The 20,263-nt window shown below is 41.7% G+C and overlaps 1 protein-coding gene across 4 annotated transcripts in view; it reads right to left on the reverse strand.

Moving 5' to 3' along the window:
• Positions 1–20,263, reverse strand: part of cacna1db (calcium voltage-gated channel subunit alpha1 Db) — a 154,582-nt gene that overhangs the window by 52,952 nt on the left and 81,367 nt on the right. For all 4 annotated transcript variants that reach the window (XM_088440821.1, XM_088440811.1, XM_088440796.1 and 1 more), the window contains 12 exons: positions 19,246–19,330; positions 19,138–19,164; positions 18,646–18,806; positions 17,179–17,404; positions 16,908–17,115; positions 16,672–16,792; positions 16,464–16,578; positions 16,300–16,354; positions 16,178–16,238; positions 4,801–4,945; positions 3,196–3,325; positions 829–888 (listed from right to left, as the gene is read on the reverse strand). In XM_088440821.1, coding sequence (XP_088296947.1) covers positions 829–888; positions 3,196–3,325; positions 4,801–4,945; positions 16,178–16,238; positions 16,300–16,354; positions 16,464–16,578; positions 16,672–16,792; positions 16,908–17,115; positions 17,179–17,404; positions 18,646–18,806; positions 19,138–19,164; positions 19,246–19,330 — 1,394 coding nt within the window. The remainder of the gene's footprint in view (positions 1–828; positions 889–3,195; positions 3,326–4,800; positions 4,946–16,177; positions 16,239–16,299; positions 16,355–16,463; positions 16,579–16,671; positions 16,793–16,907; positions 17,116–17,178; positions 17,405–18,645; positions 18,807–19,137; positions 19,165–19,245; positions 19,331–20,263) is intronic.

A 20,263-nucleotide genomic window follows, 5' to 3' on the forward strand; every position in this document is an offset into this window, starting at 1 on the left:
TTACGTCTCCCTTGACATGTGACCGTGTTCAATAATGAGTAAGGTGGAACGGAGGTCTGGCAGAACGACAGGTGAAACTTTTTACTGGTTTGAGCCATTCCGTTCTCCTTGCGCAAGTAAAATTATTTTGGTGTCTTTGCTACTTCATTGAGTGGTGTTTTTCTACAAACGTCTATTGGATGAACTTGACACTATCTTAAATGCAAGCAGTTCACTGCAAGTGAACCCCTGCTGTGCGGTGCCCCCTGCTTGAGACGTTGAACGTTCATGAAGCTGATTGGCTGACCTGACGCGACAAGCGACAAAAGTTCAATTTTTTTAACTTCTTGCATCACACATAATTATCGCGTCGCTCGACACGTCATTGTGGCTGGTGCGCGAACTCCATTGACTACAATACAAAACCGTCCGCTCTTCGCGCTCCATCTGAACGCGGCATAACAGGGGCTTTGCAAAAAGTGATATCGGGAAACAAAACTGGTCCCTGACAAACAAGTCTCAGACTGAGAGGGAGACCGAGCAGTCGTTGACCAGACAAGAGCAGTAGCAATTTTACGGAAGTTAGTATTGATGACCGTAGAGCCGTCGGTGAAAAGGAGGCATACACAGCATGCTATTAGCTAGTATTGGATTTCTGTTTTGGCAAATTTGTCACCTGTAGGCTCTCTCGTTTACCTTCATAAGGATTTCAAAGGTAAACATACTAGTGAAGACATAGTTGCATAGCCTAGGATCTGCGGAGGCAATCAGAGTGACACGAGCACGAAAGGAGGTTACTGAAGCTCTAGCCGGCACAGCAGCACAGGACACACACAACACACCGTTTACCTTCAACAGGATCTCAACAGTAAAGATTGCCGTGAAAGCATAGTCAAAATAACCAAGTATCTGCAAGAGGCAATGCACAAATTTTGCTCATCAAAATATTGTGGGGACAACAAGCACACTTCATTTTGCCTTTGACTCTTTGACAATTGATCCACCCATCTTACCTTTTGGCCAAAATGGCTAAAGGTTCCCCCAATAATCTCGCTGTAATTGTCGTTAGATTTTGCAGATGCCTAATTCTGAACGGCATTGAAAATAACGCAAATCTGTGGGATCTACTGTACGTCATTAAAAACAAAACAAATAAACACATCGACATGTACACAAATCAGCTGTAAATAAGCTTGACATTAACTTACAAGTACAGTGGTACTTCTATTCATAAAATTATTTTGTTCCGGAAGTTATTTTGTAACGAGACTCTTCCATTAGTAGGGCTGCTTTTTACGCACATATAAAGAGCCTAATCCGTTCCAAGACCCCCAAAATGCCCCTGAACCCTTTCTTTGAATATTATTGGTACAAAAATGCATCAAAATATGGTAACAAATACATATTAGTATGACATAACATATATTGATCCTGTGTGATGTCATTGTGATATGTTCCATATGTGTTTTTATGTGAATATGTACAATGTTAATTTGATATTTGTCAACTCTAGGGTGTAAACTGTTGTGGGTGAAATGAGAAAAGATGAAAAGTGGAAGACCACAGTAAACATCAATGCGAAAAACTATTATCTGGTTTTTGGGCCAGGTGGCATATTGATAAATGATAAGAATGCATCGCAGACTGTAACAAATATGGTTGTGATAAGGTATTACATTAGAGTCATGTGGCCGCAAGCGCGAGTGTCTCGAGACTCCGTTTATATGGCAACAATTTGACATTTTGTATCTTGAATTTTTCTCCCATTATGAGAGACAATATTTTTCCGCCAAGGCGTTTCATAGGCTGAATATTTCGTAACAAGTGGTGTTCATGAGTAAGGGTACCACTGTAGACTTTTACTGTACCCTTTCTGTATACCAATAAAATCAGTGCTATCATGTGCATCCTAACGTATAACAACAGTTGTTCTCAGCTGGGGCGACCTGTATCTCGGAAGCTACATCACCACGCTATTTTTTCAAATTTGGAGCAAATTAATCGGAACATGAGGTGACCTCTTGCTAGATTATGTTATAGTGATTTCTCTGCAAATCATGGTATCCCGTTATTTGGTTGCATTTAAGATAGCACTAAAAATGCAGTTCCAAAGTGTATTAATTCAGACATGAATGGCAACTATTCTTATTGTAGTCTTGGGTAAACCTTGTGCAATAATTGGATTATTTTTTATTCCTTGTCTTCCACATTTTTCTGGCAGTATTTTAGCCAAGAGATGGCACAATCCTGCTAGAGTGATCATGTTGAAATTTGACATGTCACCATCTTTACCTTTGTTGTAAAGATCAAAGGATTGGATAAAATACCACACAAGGGTTAAGGGGATACTTGGCTGAAATGAAATGTTATAAAAGATTGTACAAAACGTTGAAAGAAGGCTGAGAACCACTGCATTAGAATAGCGCAGAAAAGTTCTATCATTTTGAGTTGAACATTTAGAAAAGTGAACTCATTTCTGCAGGATTAAAACGTAATCCTGTCATTTTTTAGGGTGAATTGGGAGTTTGACTTGTCTGTAAACTTCAACCATGTGCTATAATCACGATTCAAGCTCACTCTGAGTGTACATTTCTCACTAACTAACTCACTATTATTAGTTTATATATTAGCTAAAGTGGACAGGTTCATGAGTCAATGGGATTTACTAAAGTTTTGCGGAGCAAAAATAGCCGAAAATTTGATTGCACATGCAAATGGATGAGGAATACCGACAATGCGAATACTGGGATCCAGAATAACCGTACAATTCATACGGCACATTTCTTACTCCAAAGCATGACATATCGTGAAGACTGCAGTTGTAAAGAAATTGATGTGGCAGATGCAGTGAGATTTAGCAAAGCTGAGCCCGGATGGCGGCACAACTTCCAATTGTGTGTAGCATCGACTTTGCTTACTGTGGACAGGGAGGGGGTTCAAGCAAACCTCAAGGCAAAAAAAAAAAAAAAAAAGTGATCTTTTCCATGTAAACAATTTTCAAATGACAAAACCAGGAACGGATTAGCATCTTGTCAGTTTCAACAATGCTATATTGTGTCAGTCCCCACAACTAACGTTGGTAAGTCAGGTGCAATGCGTCATCTGCACCCACGATTCGGGCCCAATCAGTCCTCTGAGCTGCAAGATAGGTGGCTCCCACACAAGTGATCATTTATGAACATTTCCGAGTTCAATTTCCAGATGCTGTTTACATACAATATTGCGCGCAGAGAAGTTGCGTATAGGGTCCTCGGCAGCCAAAGACACGGAGCTCAGCATAATGAAGACCAGGATGAGGTTGGTGAAGATCTGATGGTTTATCAGCCTATGGCAGCACACACGAAATCTACAGTGGTTTCAAGTGGAGAAGTGCCATTAATTCCTGACAAACTAATACCACAGCAAAAATCAATGTGTGTCCGTATTTTGGGGGGGGGGGGAACGTTAACAGTAGTAGGTGGAAAGGGTGTCTCATCCAATAGCTGATGGCAATCAGGAGTGAGCCCTCTTAGCTGGTGCAAGATTGGAGGCTCTGCTTACCTGTAAGAACACAATGCTTTTGATTTTTATATTCTGATGAAGTATTGTCCGACGTGATGAGTTCTCACGACCAAAGACCATATAAAGTCAATCCAGAGATTTCTTTCAAACAACATTGTGTTTATATGTCGTCAACGAAACCACCCAAAGGCCGAGAACAAGATAGTATTGGATTGGCCAGATACAGTATACTGGAGATATCCTGGGACGGGACTAAAAATCAAGTATCTAGTATCAAGTTCTGAGCAACATCAAGCCCTTGGTTCATACTATTAACACGATTAATGCTATGGACAAGAATTCATGTAAAATACTTAGGTTGTGTGCTAGTGATAAGAATTCTTATCATCTATGTTTTTTGAATGGATAGATGACACTAGTAGCCAGCGCTCCACTTCATATTACGCCAATCAAGCACTCTAATGCTTGTCTTATAAGTAAACTGTTATTTTGCCATCCGGAACACATTTTCACTGTTTTTGTTCATTCTATCGAAGGAAAGGACTGTTGAGATGTTTCAGATGTTACTCAAATATATGTGTCACTGTTGTGGAGAAAACAGCGTTTTAACTTATTGTCACTCAATTGACTTATTTTCAAACAGTGATTACTATAGAACGACAAAATCTTACTTTCTTTTACTGGGTAAAGAATGGAATCTACTGTTTCACCACCTATGGCACCATCAATATCTACATAGTCATACAATGCAATATTCTGTCAATCTTGAAGATGTGTCAAAATGCTGGAAATCGACAGGCATTTTAGGGTTGCCTTTTCTGTTAACGGTTGGCACTGAAAGGGTAAAGGGCCCATTTCCACCACTGCTACATACGTTGACTAGCAACAAACGCTCAATTTAGGAACGTTTCCTATTACATACAAGCTCATGGAACCAATTGATTGAGTGACTTAAGGTTCCACTGCAGTTTTTTGTCATCTGGACTGGACTGACTTGCTCGCAAGGTCAAAAACCCTGAGAGGATGTCCCAACTTTAGCAGGCTGGGCGAAGGCACTTTACGCTCTGTTAATTTTAGTCTCCTATGGAGTATATAAAAATATGCAGTTGGAATTGCTTCTTTTACTTTGATATTTCTGCCGTTAGAATGCTTAGGCTTTGTTGGAGCCTGAATCACGTATCTCCAAGTAATTCAATTCAGAATGCTGCCATTGCTCATGTAAAGTGCTTTAAAGTATCCCCCCCCCCCAAAAAAAAAAAAAAAGAAAAAGTTGGACTGATATGATCAGAAAATTGATCCAAAAGGGTGATTTCAACCTACGCGTTGGTGTTGCTGAAGATGAAAAAGGCGCTGCCCACAGGAATGGGAGGAGTTCTTTCCTTGCTGGTGAGCTCCGACAACCTCTTGGGGCGAGGCCCAACCGGGACTTCTGGGAGCTCGTCGTTGTATTCTTCCAAGCATCGCACTAGAAACACGGAAAACAATAGCTATCTCGAATTGCGTATCAATTTGAAAGGGCCTGTGTCAAGCTAATTAAATATTTTGGGGCTTGAAACAATGTCTCAGCAAAAATAACCTGGTAGTGTCCTCTATTTCCGCACTTCAGAGCCTTCCTGCTCATTTCCTGTCCTGCCCCGCCCCATCAGAAAAAAATTACCAAGTCCCCCACTTTGTGAGCATCACTAATAGGGTCGCGCCCCCGGACCGCCCGAGGAGACTCAACTACTGTTGGGCTGTCACTTCCAATCTGTAATGCATTATTGATTACTTCTTACTGTCATTTCAAAGTTGTTAATTACATTATAATATTACAAAATGTGCAATTCCTGAAGAAATTGTGTGTGAAGGTGAAACAACTGAAGGGAGAGGTGTTGAATGGTGGGATGATGTGGAATGTTTGAGTGGCTTGAATCTGTCAAGAAATGTGAAGATAGAAAGTTAGATTGGTTTGAACAGGCCAAACTATGGAGAAGATGCGAGAAAAAAACTGAAAAATGTGAAATTTTGTTAAAAAATTTTATTCTGGGAAGAGTAAAATGGATAGACTGATGGAATAGCAGGAAATGGGGGAATCGATTATTTGAGGGAGGGAGGGAAACGAGTACTGTAATGTACCTGAGCATCCATGGTGCAAGCATGGCTGAGAGCTAAAGGATGTCTAATGAGATGTCTAATCAAATATCCAAGATGGCCGCCCGAGGGTTGATGGGAAATTGAGTATCAGTGTATGTAGTCAAATGTCCAAGATGGCCAACTGATGACCCCATGGGAAAGGAGTAGATTGTGTACCTAAGCAAGAGGTCCACGAAGGCCGAATGCCCACACAACGAATGACCTAATTGAAAATGAATGGGTTCTTTGCGGGTACAAAATGTGAAATTTTGGAGCAAGGGTGTTCATGGCAATCTTACCAATCATGAAACACCTAAAGTTGGAACGACTAGTAAAGGTCGGACACGCAAACATAAAAAATCTGACTTTTTTGCAAGTGTTAGGGGGGTATTACTTACACAAAAGTGAGGAATTATGGGTAAATGACACTGAGGTCATAGGCAGGGTCAAGATGAATGGTCAAATGCAGAATCGGACTGAATCGGACAAACACCTTTTGTCATAAAAGCTATTAAAACACCATTTTATTATAAAGTTCACAAAAGTTCAAACTCTGATTTGTTTCTGATTCAACATTCCGTGATTTTTATTGCCCAGATGTCCAAGATGGCTGCCTATGAGGGCTGATGGGAGTTGGAGTCTTCCGTGTGTGTAGTAAAATGTCCAAGACCCCGCCTGATGGCATACCTAAGCAGTGGTCCACGAAGGCTGAATACCCACAAAACGAATGACCTCTTTGAAATTGAATGGGTTCTTTGTGGGTACAGAGTGTGGAATTGTGGGAAAAATTTGAATTATGGTCAGAAAAGATGGAATGGCTGGAATTGGGGAAATCGATTTAAGTTGGAACGGTCGGAATCGGATGAAGAATGGCAAAGATAGAAGGATACAAAGTTTTGGTGAGAACAATGAAATGAGGAATTATGGTATCAAAATAAATTGAAAATAATGGGAAATTTTTGGTGCAAGGGTGTTTTTGGCATTCTTACCGATTAAGGGAATCACCTACATTTGGAACGGATTGTTAAGTCGAATGCAAATGCAGAAATCGAAAGAGGAAACTGGGTAAATGTCATACTGAGTTCATAGTCAGGGCCAAGATGAACAGAGAAACGCTGAATCGGACAAACACCTGTAGTCATTAAAGCGAAAAAATAAATAAATTGAATTTCGTAAATTATCATCCAACCCCTAACCCTAACTCCTGAAGCTTCTAACTCTAACCCCCAACCCTGAACCCAAACCCTACCCTAAACCAACCCTAACATTAAGCCCTAACCCTAAAAGCCATAAAGCCTCTAACCCTAACCCAACCCCGACCCCTATCAATCAATCAATCATCAATCAAATTTTATTTGTATAGCCCTAAATCACCAAAGTCTCAAAGAGCTTCACAGGGCTATCACTATCTCTAACTCTAACCCTAAGCCAACCCCTAACATGGAGATGGGAGTGGGAAAATGGTTGGTCATTGGAAACTCAAATCATTCCTGAATGCCACCCTTCTGCAACGCTAACCTGCAGATAGATAGCTATCTTCCAACATGGACAGGCCCTTACGGAGAAAGTGGAGGTCACGAAGGGGCTGACAGTTGAGGTGATGTTGTCCATTGGTATTAATAGTAGGGGGAAATAGGTCAAAAGAAACTACCATCAAAAACCTACAGGGGGTGATCGGAGCCACCAAAAGAAGGTGTCCATATGCTGAGGTGTGGGTTCCATTTATGAATTTTTCATATTCACTCCTGGTGGACGAGAAACATAATCTCCAGATCACCAATGATCATATTAAAAAGAACATAGGTTATGTTCTTTTTTTACCAATGGATAAGTTCCAGGTGGAAAAGGACAACATCTACTGGACTGAGGAGACTGGAGCGGCAATGTTGTCCCATTGGGTGACGATTTTAAACTAATTAGCCCTCAAAGCTGAAAAGAAGTGAGGGCCAATGGAATGCGTCCATTGGGAAGGAAGGGGATAGAACCCTTGGTATCAAAGGAGGTGGTTGTATTGGCCAATAACTTAAAATTATCAACTACAACACACCATCTTGAGCAAAGGGTTGTTGTTTAATCCATCTTGGAGACTATTCAAAGGCTAGAAGCAACAATTCCAATTAGATATGCATAATTACCATCGGTGGTTAAAATTAATGGCATATTATAAGGACTCAGGCAGAAGGAAACCACTACATTTTGTCGGACCTTTGACCTGGGCACACCAATGAAGGAATTACCTTTAAAAATTGAAAACTTAATGGAAATGGATGAAGAATCGTTTGACAAACATTATGTATGGAAACCCGAGAGATTGAATATGTCCAGAGGTGAGATACAGGCTATGACAGTGCTTATTAATGCAAAACATATTGTGATTAACCCGGGTGATAAAGGCCCGGCCATTGTCATCCTGAGCAGGGAGCATCACATAATGGAGGTCGAACGACAATTGAATGACACTGAATATTCTAAAAGATTAGAGAAAAACGATTTATTGGGATACAATGCCAATGTTGGCCAAAATTGTTCAACAATTGAAAGAGAAAATAATTTATTCATGCTAAACAATGTCAATTCCTCGTAGAGGATTCTGAACCATGGGAGCGACGGTTTTACATTCTCCCAAAGATCCATAAAGATCCGAAAAAATGGACGGTACCTTTTGAGGTGCCTCCTGGGAGACCAATCGTCTCAGATTGTGGCAGTGACACATATGCTCCAGCAGAATATTTGGACTATTATTTGAATCCACTCTCCAATTGACATCCACCATTTGTAAAAGATACTTATCATTTTACCGTAATAGTGTAAGCCTTACGTGTCTCCTCTGACGTTAGGTCGTTTTCAATGGATGTGGAAAGTTTATATACTAATATACCAATTCTGACAGGAATTGAGCGTGTGAGAAATTTCCAGATCCATCGAAGCCAGATGAAGAATAAGTAAAATTGTAAGAGATATATTTAACAAGAAACAATTTCATGTTTGATGGCAGGTACTATCGACAAGTCAAGGGGACAGCGATGGTAAACGTTTGCCACAGCTAACACAAATATTTTCATGGCTAATTGGGAAAGTAAAATTTGAGAAAATTGCATTCAGAAGCCCGGTTCCGGGCGTTTGTTGCTGTCCCTGTTTTAGCCTTAGCTTTATTTTTCCTTTTTCTATTTTTCTATTCTCCCACCATCCGTCAGACCTGTGTCCAGTGTTTTTCTGTTTCCATTCTTCGTTAGCTAGTGATTCGCCGATTCTCTGAACAGCTCCTAGCTCCGTTCGTCTTTGTTTTCTTGAATTTCTGTTAACGTAAGTATTCGCTTGGTTGTACTAAGGTAAGCATGGCTTCGTGCACCTCCACCGCATCAGTCACTTACAACACCTGCATCATTCTCACGGAGAGTCTTTCTCTCCTAGAGGGCCGTGTCTGTCAGCTAGAGCAGAGTAGTTTGTGAATCACTGATCAGACGGACACATCTGATAGTGACAGTGCGGGCCGTAGCCCTCCCGCAATGCCGCTAGCATCGGTTAGTGCGCGTCGTAGCCTACCTGCTAGTCCGGCTAGCATTAGCCCTAAGAAGCCTGCGGTGAGCCTGTTCAGACGCATGATCGTTTTAACCCCCTATCTAGGCACACTCCATCTCAGTCTACTGGCTTCCGCACATTAGTTATAGGGAACTCCACTACCCGTACCATTAAGCTTAAAACGCCGGCCACCGTAATGTGTATTCCTGGGGCCAGAGCACCCGACATTGAAGCTAGTCTTAGGGAGCTGACACGCAAGAGGCCTAGACACCAGCTTAATGCAAACAACACTAGTTACTTGAATATAGTGATACATGTTGGCTTAACCGGTGGATGGCTAGTTTCTGTAGAGAGCAGGGTTTCCAGTTTGTAGCTAATTGGCCCTCTTTCTGAGGCCAGCCCGATCTGTTAAAGATGGATGGCCTTCAGCCTAACTGGGAAGGCGCCATCACTCTTTCTAGAAACATAGATTACTGTTTGAGCTTTCCATAACTTCTCACATTAGAGCATGTCCGGTCGCAGGTGAGTAGTGAGCCTGCTAGAACGGGTGTGGAGTCGTTACGGCTAGAGTTAAACGGCACTAGGCTGGACTGCTACAACACACATAGTATACTTAGTCTAAGTCACCGCAATCCATGCGCAGTTTCAATACGTACTACTGAATCGAATAGTGATAAGAATTCTGCTGAGGTGGTGTTGTTTAAGGAAAGTAGCCGTGCCTCCTTAACCGGCCGGATTAGTGACACAGTACCTGGGTGGAATATTTATGTTAATATTAATGTTGTACCCGTTAACAACCTGAACCCACATTACTAACATTGTGAAATGAGGCCTCACCCGCAAACTTTGTGGGCTCATATGTTGCCTGTCCTTGTAAAAAGGGGAGAGGTGTCACCCTAATTTCAGAATCTGATCTTAAACTTAGCACAAGCACTAATCAAACTTTCAAGACATTTGAGGCTCTCGTTATGCGATCGAGCCCCTCACCACCATTTTATGTGGTAGTTATTTACCGTCTTCCCGGTCCACACTCTGGATTCTTAGATGAATTCCCAGAATTTATGGCTGATTTAATAATTCATTCAGATAATATATTAATTTTATCCCGATTGAGGCCACTTGCTGTAGCATTTCAACAAATAATCGATGCATTTGGTTTTACACAAATAATAGAAGCAGCGACTCACCGGATTGGTAATAACTTAGATTTAAAACTCGTTAAAGACTTATTCCCGGTTTTAGGTTCATCTGCCTTGAATATTATCAATCTGTCACTCTTCTCTGCCAATGTACCTGAAGCTTTTAAGACAGCTGTCACTAAATCGTTACTTTAGAAACCTCACCTAGATCCTGAAAATCTCTCTAGCTGTAGACCAGTGTCACATCTTCCGTTTATTGCCAAAACTCTTGAGAAAGTTGTTGCACAACACCTTAGCGATTTCATGATAGATAACAAGAAATTTGAACTCCTTCAGGCAGGTTTTAGGGCCAACCACTCAACTGAGACAGCCCTTGTAAAAATGACAAATGATTTTCTCTTAGCCATGGATTCCAACATCTCATCAATATTATTATTGCTTGACCTTAGTGTCGCATTTGACGCTATTGATCATCATATTCTTATAGAACATCTTAAATCATGTGTTGGTATCTCGGGATCAGCACTTTTTTGGTTCAGATCTTACATCCTGGGAAGGACGCATCGTGTCTCTTATGGCAATGTGATCTCTGAATCTTTCTCCGTCTCATGTGGTGTCCCGCAGGGGTCAGTACTTGGTCCCTTACTGTTCAACATCTACACAATTCCTTTTGGCAATATTATACGTAAACATGCAATTAGTTTTCATTGCTATGCTGATGATACCCAACTATACATGCCTTTAGAAATAATAGAGCCGTGCAAGTGCAGTAAACTGGAGGCCTGCCTTGCCAAGATGAAACAATGGATGTCTTCCAATTTTTTGCTTCTTAACCCTAGTAACACAGAGATGTTAATTATTGGCCTTGCTCATCATCAGCACTTGATTATGAATACCACAATGAATTGTACTATATCCCAAAAAACCTCTGCGTGATATTTGACTCAATTCTCTCTTTTCGGACACATATTAATAACACGACAAAAACAGCGTTTTTCAACTTCGCAATATAGCTAAAATTCGCGCTATTCTTTCTCCTAGCGATGCTGAAACATTAATTCATGCATTTGTTACGTCGTGCCTAGACTATTGCAATGTTCTGTTTTCTGGGTTTCCCATGTCCTGAGTCAAAAGCCTGCAGTCTGTACAAAAAGCAGCAGCGAGACTATTGACAAGGACGAGAAAGGTCAATCATATTGACAAGGACGAGAAAGGTCGATCATATTACTCCGATTCTAGCTGACCTGCATTGGCTTCTAATACACGTGTGATGTGATCTAAGTTGTTGTTAATAACTTATAAAATTTTACACGGTTTAGCTATTTCCTTAGCATCATGATATGTTCCGTCCCGACAACTTCGGTCACAAAATGCCGGTTTGCTATCAACCCCATGGGCTAAAAAGAAGTCCGCGGGATCAAGGGCATTTTCCATTCGCGCGCCAGTACTATGGAATGCCCTACCTATGGAAGTTCGCGTAGCCGCCTCAGTAGATGTCGTTGAATCTCGAATAAAAACACATTTATACTCAAAAGCTTTTAGTTAATATGGGCCTGTCTGCAGCTTTTTTCTTCTTTTTTTTTTTTTCCTACCCCCTTCCTCCAGCTCGGAGAGGGGGCTAGCTAGATGGTGAAGGTTGACTTGACCGCCCCTATTTGGCCCTGCACTGATCGATCATCGCGGGTTAAGATATCGACTGTCTGCAGTCCACTTGGTTGAACTATGGGAAGGTTCCTGTCCAATGGCTTTGCCTGCTGTCAAGTCATCATTGCACTATAAAGAACATTATGTTTGCTGTAATTTATATTTTTTACCTGTAATCTGTATCTATTTGTCTGTAATTGGTACATGGAGCATCTACTTCAACCTGTGGGCCTTGAAGGGGGATCCTCCCACCTGTGGTCTCTCCTGAAGGTTTCTGAATTTCCCTAAATTGGGGTTTTTGAGTTTTTCCTTCCCCTTCTGGGAGCTTTGATATGGGACGCTGTTGTGTACCTTTCACCTAAAAGATGTCTCTGTATGACTTCTTTTTTCGAAAGAAGTCTCAACATGACCTCTTTTCATCTGTGAAGCCCTTTGAGACTTTGATGATTCAGGGCAATACAAATAAAAATTGATTGGTTGATTGATTGATTGACTTAAGATATTTGGATGATATGCAGGGGTTGTGGCCAGGAACAGAAGGTGAATTTGAGCAATTTGTAAAGAAACTGAATTTTCATGACCCCTCAATACATCTCAAAGCGGAGAGTCACAAGGACAAAATAGATTTTGTCCGCTATGAATAATTTGAAAATTAACCATGCAGATATTTTAAAGCTATGACTAGGAAATTTTCTGTAAAGTTTCAGATTTTTTGACGCTTGCACATTGGGTTAGGGTTAGTGATTATCTGTTTATGTCTAAATCCTAACATTATGTAATGCACTATGACAGAAATCAATATCATGTAGCAATGACATACATCATAATACTTATAAAATTACTTATGATAATATACCACAATATGACATAACACAATATAATGTGAAACAAAATAACAATCATACCACAACATGACACTGTATAACATTTTAGACCATAACGTAAATGAAATAATCGTGCTCTAACTCAAAAGGACATATACTACACTAAATACAATAACATTGAAAAGTGCAAAATAGCATATTAATGAATTTCATTATACATCATATATCTTAATATAAAATAGTATAATATAACACATTACTTAATAACATATTTATCAAACTCATGTAATAAAAGGGCTTAATTCAGGCCTGAACAGCTACTGTTGCGAAGACCCTCGTTTTTCTCCAGATTATTATAAAGGCTCAAGCAACGTCCGCTGCGAGGACCCTCTTGTTTTTCTCCAGATTATTAGGGCCCGAGCAGTGGCCGCTGCGAGGTCCCTATTGTTCTTCTCCAGATTATTATTAAGGCCGAGCAGCGACCACTGTGAGGTCCCAATTGTTCTTCTCCGGATAATTAGGGCCCGAGCAGCGACCGCTGCGAGGTCCCTGTTGTTCTTCTCCTGATTATTATTATTAGGGCCCAAGCAGCTACCGCTGCAAGAGCCCTCTTGTTTTTCTCCGGATTATTAGGGCCCGAGCAGCTATTGCTGTGAGAGCACTCTTGTTTTTGTACGGATTATTATTAGGGCCCAAGCAGCTACCTCTGCGAGAGCCCTCTTGTTTTCTCCTGATTATAATTATTGATAGGATCATTATTATTATTAATATTATTATTATTCACTGTGCAGAACTTTTCCATATTTAAGGGCCTAAACATGAATGGATGAAAAGTCACCAAATTTTACACAGTGGTCAGGCCTGGTGAAAAAATGTGATATTTTAGTGTTTCCTAAAACAATGCAAAACAAAAATGGCTCTGCAGCGCCACCTAAGGTTGAAAAAGTGCAGCTGGTCCCTGCCCGTTTGACCTAGAGCTAAGAACATTTTTATATGTAGGACCTTGAGACCTACAAAAAAGTCAGCGCGAGCCATGTGCTCAGATGTACAGAAAAGAGAAAAAGAGGTATTTTATTTTTTTATTTTTGAATGTGCATTTTTGGCCCATTTTTGGACGTTTGCAGGTCTAAAATTGTTCCTTGTTTCTTCTAAACGCTTTACCCGATCGCTTTCAAATTTGCTGTGGTGCATTATCAGACATAGGGCACAACTGGGCAAAATTTGGTGAAGATCCGCCGACATATATGATAGGGACGGGGCTTCAAAATATGTGTTCAAATTTTCCTTCAAGAGTGACAAAAACCTTAATAACACTGATGTCCAAGCTTCAAAAAATCTAAAACTTCATAGACACATGAAGATTCATGTTCCTTTAACACGTTTAAAAACAATTTTTCGAAATAGCTACTAGCGCCGCCTAGAGGTTTATAAAAATTTTTATCTTTTACACTTTTTGAGCTCAGTCTGTTTGAGTAAGATAACTGAAAATTGGTCAGAACACCATTAAGACACGTAACATTAGGGTTCTGAAATTTGATGACTTTTCGATAATGGACGTGGTCTGCACGTCACCTCTAAATCAGACGTCTCGCCAAAACGAAAAAAGTGGCTGGAATTGGCCCCAAAATGGCCTTATGAGTGGAAAATAGCCTCTCAGTCCCTGCCCATTTGACCTAGAGCTACAAAAATTTGTAGCCTAATGTTGAGACTCGAGCCCAACTAAAGAGGCAACGCAAGCCATATGCTCAGCTGTGCAATCTTTACTTCGCCACATGTGACAAAAACCTTAATAACTCAGCTGCACAAGCTTAAAAAAAATCTGAAATTTTACAGATACATGAAGACTAATGCCCTTAAAACCTCTTTTTCAATAATTTTTTGTAATACTTATAAGGCCACCTAGTGGCTAACGAAAATGTCAGTCCGATGTCTCGCCAAAACGAACAAAGTAGCTTTTTTTTTAACCCAGATGGTCTTATCTTTTCAAAATTCTATATATTTGATGGGTGTCTAATGCAGAATACACCTATCAACGTATTTTTTGTCGTCGTGCGAGTGCCATCTAGTGGCAACCAAAAATATATCATTTTTTTAAGGTTTTTAGTGTTCAGCTGAGCCCGTCGAAGTACTATCACTGAAATTAAGTCTGACAAGTCTCTAGACATGCCGGATGACCTCCACCAAATTTTACGATGTTTCGATAATGGCCGTGGTTTCCACATCCATTTTCATTCTGAAGATTAATCGGACTAGTAAAAGCGCTGTAGTTTGACCCAGATGATCTGATACAATTTCACACATTGGACGAGAGTCCATTCCTGAAGACATCGACAAACATACATTCCAGTGTAGTGCTAGCGCCACCTAGTGGCAGCAAAAAATGTCATGAGTCGAAAGATTACAGTAAATCCTGTTTGGTTTAACTTACAGCTACAAAATGTTTTAGGCGTATGTAGGACTGTGAGACCTACAAAAAATTCAATTGGAGTCATGTGCTAGACTGTACAGGAAAATAAGTATGAATTTTTTTAATGTGCAACTTCGCACCGTTTTTGTACATTTGCTGGTCTCAAACTCGTGTCTTCTTTTCTTAAACGGTTCACCCGATTAACTTCCACGTTGGCACAGACCATTAGCTCATTTATCAAATATCCCAAAAATTGTGAAAATCCCATAAGATGTGGGCGGAGCTTCAAATTGTTGAATATTTCCTTCACCAAGAGTTACAAAAACCAGCAGCTTCAAACCATCTGCAACTTTGCAGGGATTTTAAAAGTCATACCCTTACTACAGTAATGTGATAAACTTCCAAAATATTTACAACGCCACCTAGTTGCGGACAAAAATCGTATTTTTTACACTTTTTTTCTGTGCAATGCCTGTTTGCATACATTTTAATATTGCATAAAGAGGGCTCTTTGAAGAACTTCAGTTGAGCATCCCATGAGCCGAGGTCAAATGTGTGTGTCTTTGATTGACATTGTGTTCCCAGGTAACCCTGAACAGGATAGTTGGTGGGAAAATAAATGGATGCTTGGGTGGATGGATGCACGAATGTATGGATTTGCATCATTTCTTGCATATCCAAAGTGGCTATCTTGCCGCTTAAAGCTAAGAACTTTAAAGGTGCAACTGCAAATATCCCTAATTGTAACAATTTTCACTTTTCCCAAAAATGCTGTAAAAAATCATAGCTCGACTGATTGGTCTCCAATGGCGAATGTGTGGTAGGATGACCTCACACAACCAAGGTCTGAGTTGCTGTTTTTTGTACGGCTACTTCTTGAAGACATTGACTCAGCGTTAGGTGTGAATTGTGAATCTGAGTTATTGATGGCTCCCCCAGCTCACTCAGACAAGGACTTTCAAAAATGCGCTGACGTGTTTTGCTCTACTTTGGTGTTAGAACTACAGTATTACTGAGGTTTCACTTTAGACAAAATAAAACTTTGGTCTTACCCGGTGAGTCAATATCGGAATGGAGCTCTTTGTCCTGCTCCAGCAGTAGCTCAACGGGCACCTAAAACATAGCCGGACATTTTGAAAAATACAAATTTCCAGGCATCTCGATGCTTACATACCTTTGTCTCTCCGTTGGAGCCTATTATTTCCACACTCTGTTCTGAGCCCGCCTCTCTATGTTAGAGTGACGAAAGTGAGCCTTTAGCAAGAAGCACTTGTGATGGTTTGAGACCAAACTTAAAAGAAGAAATGAACAAATGCAGGACATTTTGAAGACACTAACTTGCCACTGTTCCTCCTCTTCTTGGCCTCTTCTTCTTCCTTTTGGGCCATGTTGAGGCTCTCGGCATCGGCCAGGTTGTCCACAGCAATGGCCAAGAAGACATTTAGCAAGATGTCTTATCATGCAGCTTAAGGAAAAAAAAAACACTCGTTTTGATGGGGAAAAAAAAGGTAACGCAATCCACCAAAGTTTGTGGTCTGTCGGATACAGTTTCCACAGATGAAAAGGATGATGAAATAAACGCAGACCACCATTCCAGAGGAGGCGGGACCGCCGTAGGCCATGATCCCATCATACATCACTGTATTCCAGTCTTCTCCAGTCAGAATCTGGAGAACGCAGGAGGAACACAATGAAATCTACCAATTGGTTTTCTATAAGTGCGCATGATGCTAGGTCCAGAAAAGTCTGCTTGGATGACTCGGGTTTGAGTGGCGCGCTTACCTGGAAGACGGTGAGCAGGGCCTGCGGAAAGTTGTCGAATGTGCTCCGTTTGGTCAGCATCTCGTCAAAGTTAAACTTGCCCCCAAAAAGCTGCATGCCCAGCAGTGAGAAGATGATGATGAAGAGGAAGAGAAGCAGCAACAGGGAGGCGATGGACTTCATGGAGTTGAGCAGGGAAGCCACCAGATTACTCAGCGACGCCCAATGCCTGGGTGCAGGGTACATCATTCAGACGTCCTTCTTGTAGCTTGCCAGCAAGAGCTTTGCTCACCGTGTGACCTTGAAGATCCTGAGTAGGCGGACGCAGCGGAACACAGAGATGCCGAGTGGCGACATTATGGCTAGCTCCACCAGGATGGTCTCCATGATGCCTCCGCACACCACGAAACAATCAAAGCGATTGAACAGGGACACAAAGTAGGCCTGAAGTCCCAAACTGTACATTTTCACCAGCATCTCCAAGGTAAACATGGCCAGCAGAGCTTTGTTGGCCGCATCTGAAAAAAAAAGCATGCAGAGAACGCCAATTTTGCTTTTTGCGCCGCGGTATAGTTGCAGTTGTTATGTGGAGCTGAGGACCGGCCTTTGCTTATTTCTTTCCTTTGGAAACTGAAGCCAAGTGTTCACAATTCTACGCAAGTGGAGAAACATGGACCACGGTGTCACAGAAGAGCGGCAAAGAATAAGCGTGGTGAAAAGGAAGCATGGTGACATGGTGCCATCGTGTCACAAGCGTTCTCCACCACCGCAGTCTACCTACAGGTATCTTTGGTGGCTACAAATGGTTATTTTGTGGATTGCGCGATCCTAGGACTTTTTCTTCCGCTGGCTCTCAAAGGAGTTGGATGCTTTTCTGCTCTGCTCCCCCCCCCCCCCCCCCCTTTACCCCCTGCTTTGCTGTCTTTGTTGGGGGCTGTCTACTGTGTCAACTATCATTGTAGAATCCTACCATACTCTATTCCAAAATCTAATCATGGAATTGGTCAACTGGGCTCACAATTCTATTGACAACATTTTCTTGGTGAGAAAAGGGGGGGAGCCTTCCCAGTCTTCTGAGATAGCCAGTGAGGGCACTGTGTCTCTCAGTCTTGCCCGACGAGGACGTAGGGAACACCTATATTATTGGAATTTTGACAACGGATATCCACCGTATTGGAGCAGGCGGACATCTGGTTCATCACAAAGTTTCCCAGACAGGCACAGCTGGATTGGACAACGAGCTGTCAGTCTTCTTTGGAGGTTGTAGGATCCTGGTGTTCATCGCGGAGAAGTAAAAGTGAAATAACTCATTTTCACATGTGGGATTTTTCAAATGACAAACGAATGGGATGATTTGATGTTTTAGCCAGCCCTATATTGAATAGTATGTTGGGAATGGATGTAAAAATATGTTGATGCAGGTTTTGTCAGGATGGACCCACTGGTGGCAGACTGTGAGGAGGAGCTTAACCAATGACATCTTTGCACAGGACACATTCTGACTAATATGGCACATGTTCTTTGTAGAACTTTTAGCACATTTAGTGCATCGTGTTGAGCCTGGAAGGGGTCTCCTCCCACCTGCGCTCCCTTCTGAAGGTTTGAGTTTTTCCTTCTTTTTCTGGGCTTCATCAGGGGATTGTGTGTTTGTGATATTTTGGATGATTTCTTTTTCACCTGTGAAGCCCTTTGGGACTGTGCCGATTCAGGGCTATACAGATAAACTTGACTTGACAAAAACGGAAGAATCCGAGTTTACCCTGAAGTTGGGTGAGCCACTCGGGTTGGTCGTAGTGCTCCGAGGCGATGGTGAGAGTATTTAGGAAAACCAAGATGATGACCAGCCAGTAAAATGTCACCGATTTGACGGCAGCACGACACTTCCTGCGGCAGAAACGGTTCCACCTTCGTCCCTGGCGACTTGCACAAACAACAACAAAAACAATGTGACACACTTTGGGAAAACCCCTTGCTTTTCTACAGAGTGGTGGGCGGCATCGGGTGAGAGGCGGACACCGCTCGTAACTCATCTCGTGCAAGGCAAGACGAGGAGTCGCACTCGCCCTGGCCAAGCCGACCCCACGGGCAAGCAAACAAAAGGGACGGTGTCGCTCGTGATGGGCGAAGGATGTAGGACAAATTAATTCAGGCTCATGGTTTGGATGGATCAATGAATGTTTCAAACCATTCACGAAGGCATGCGAGATGCGGGACACGTACCTACTGGCCGATGCCACGCCACGTTACTAACCTGCACTTTGACTTTGTCATTTTTTTACTGAGGGGAATAGAAGATGAATCCTTTTAACAAAGTCACGTTGAAAAGTTTATCTGACCGAGGGAGGTGCGCCACACTCACCACAAAGGGACACAGCAGAGCCATTTGTCGCCCTCACTGCAACTGTCCGTGTTGGCCGACTCGGTCTCGCTTGTGGGGACGCTCACTGTTGAGGGGAAAAAAAAACGTCAAACATGACCACGGGATAAGGACTTCCAATGTCATGGCTCAAGAGATTTTCGGGATGATGCAAGAAATTATATTAGTACAAAGGTTAGTCTATGTAAAACAACTTGGTCTAAGCTTTCAAGGTATAAAACAAACAAAAATAATCGAGTGGCAGTGAAAATTAGTGAACAGTATTTTCAAATGGTGATGACAGGAAAAATGGGATGCAAATAACAAAAAACTGCAACATGCGGATGTAAAATCAGTACATATTATTGTTATTTTCGGAATCTTTTCCAGGGAATCATTCATTTTTTTAATAAAGCAAACATGAACAAATGTTTGTTGGGCACAGTATATTCAATTCAAATGGGTAAAAATTGTAACTGTCCGGAATGGCTAAAGAACATCCGGATTTAATTTTGGGGCTAAATGGCCCACCTCGAATCGAAGTATCCAGTCGAATGTTTGAGGTGAAATTCGATTCATTCCTGATTGCCGGTTAACCTTCGATTTGGAGTTAGAAAACAAATCTGTCAATGGAGTTTGCGCATTCATGTTTTCTCCCAATACTCCCTAAATCATACGTGTCCAACTTTAGCCCTAGAGAGCCGGTATCCTGCATGTTTTGATGATGACGACCCTACAGGACTGAAGTTGGACAACTGTGCTCTAAATTGTCCTTTGTGAGTGTTAATGTTGGTTTGTCTTTGTGTCTGTGATTGGTTGAGGCTGTAGCCCATCTACAGGCCAAAGACGGCAACCCTGCTGTGGAGAACTTGTTGGAGGTCTGCTTTGCCAACACCGATGGCAAGACAGAGCTGCTTTGATTGCCCGTTCGCAGCGCCGGCCGTAAACACTGCTGCGGCAGCGCAGATCTCCCTCTGTCAGGCCTTGGCTTATCCGCGTAATTAATTACTGAAGCCAAACA

This window comes from Hippichthys cyanospilos, chromosome 2 (genome assembly GCF_059441005.1).
Source record: "Hippichthys cyanospilos isolate Australia breed blue-spotted pipefish chromosome 2, RoL_Hcya_1.0, whole genome shotgun sequence".
In the NCBI taxonomy this organism is placed as follows: Eukaryota; Metazoa; Chordata; class Actinopteri; order Syngnathiformes; family Syngnathidae; genus Hippichthys; species Hippichthys cyanospilos.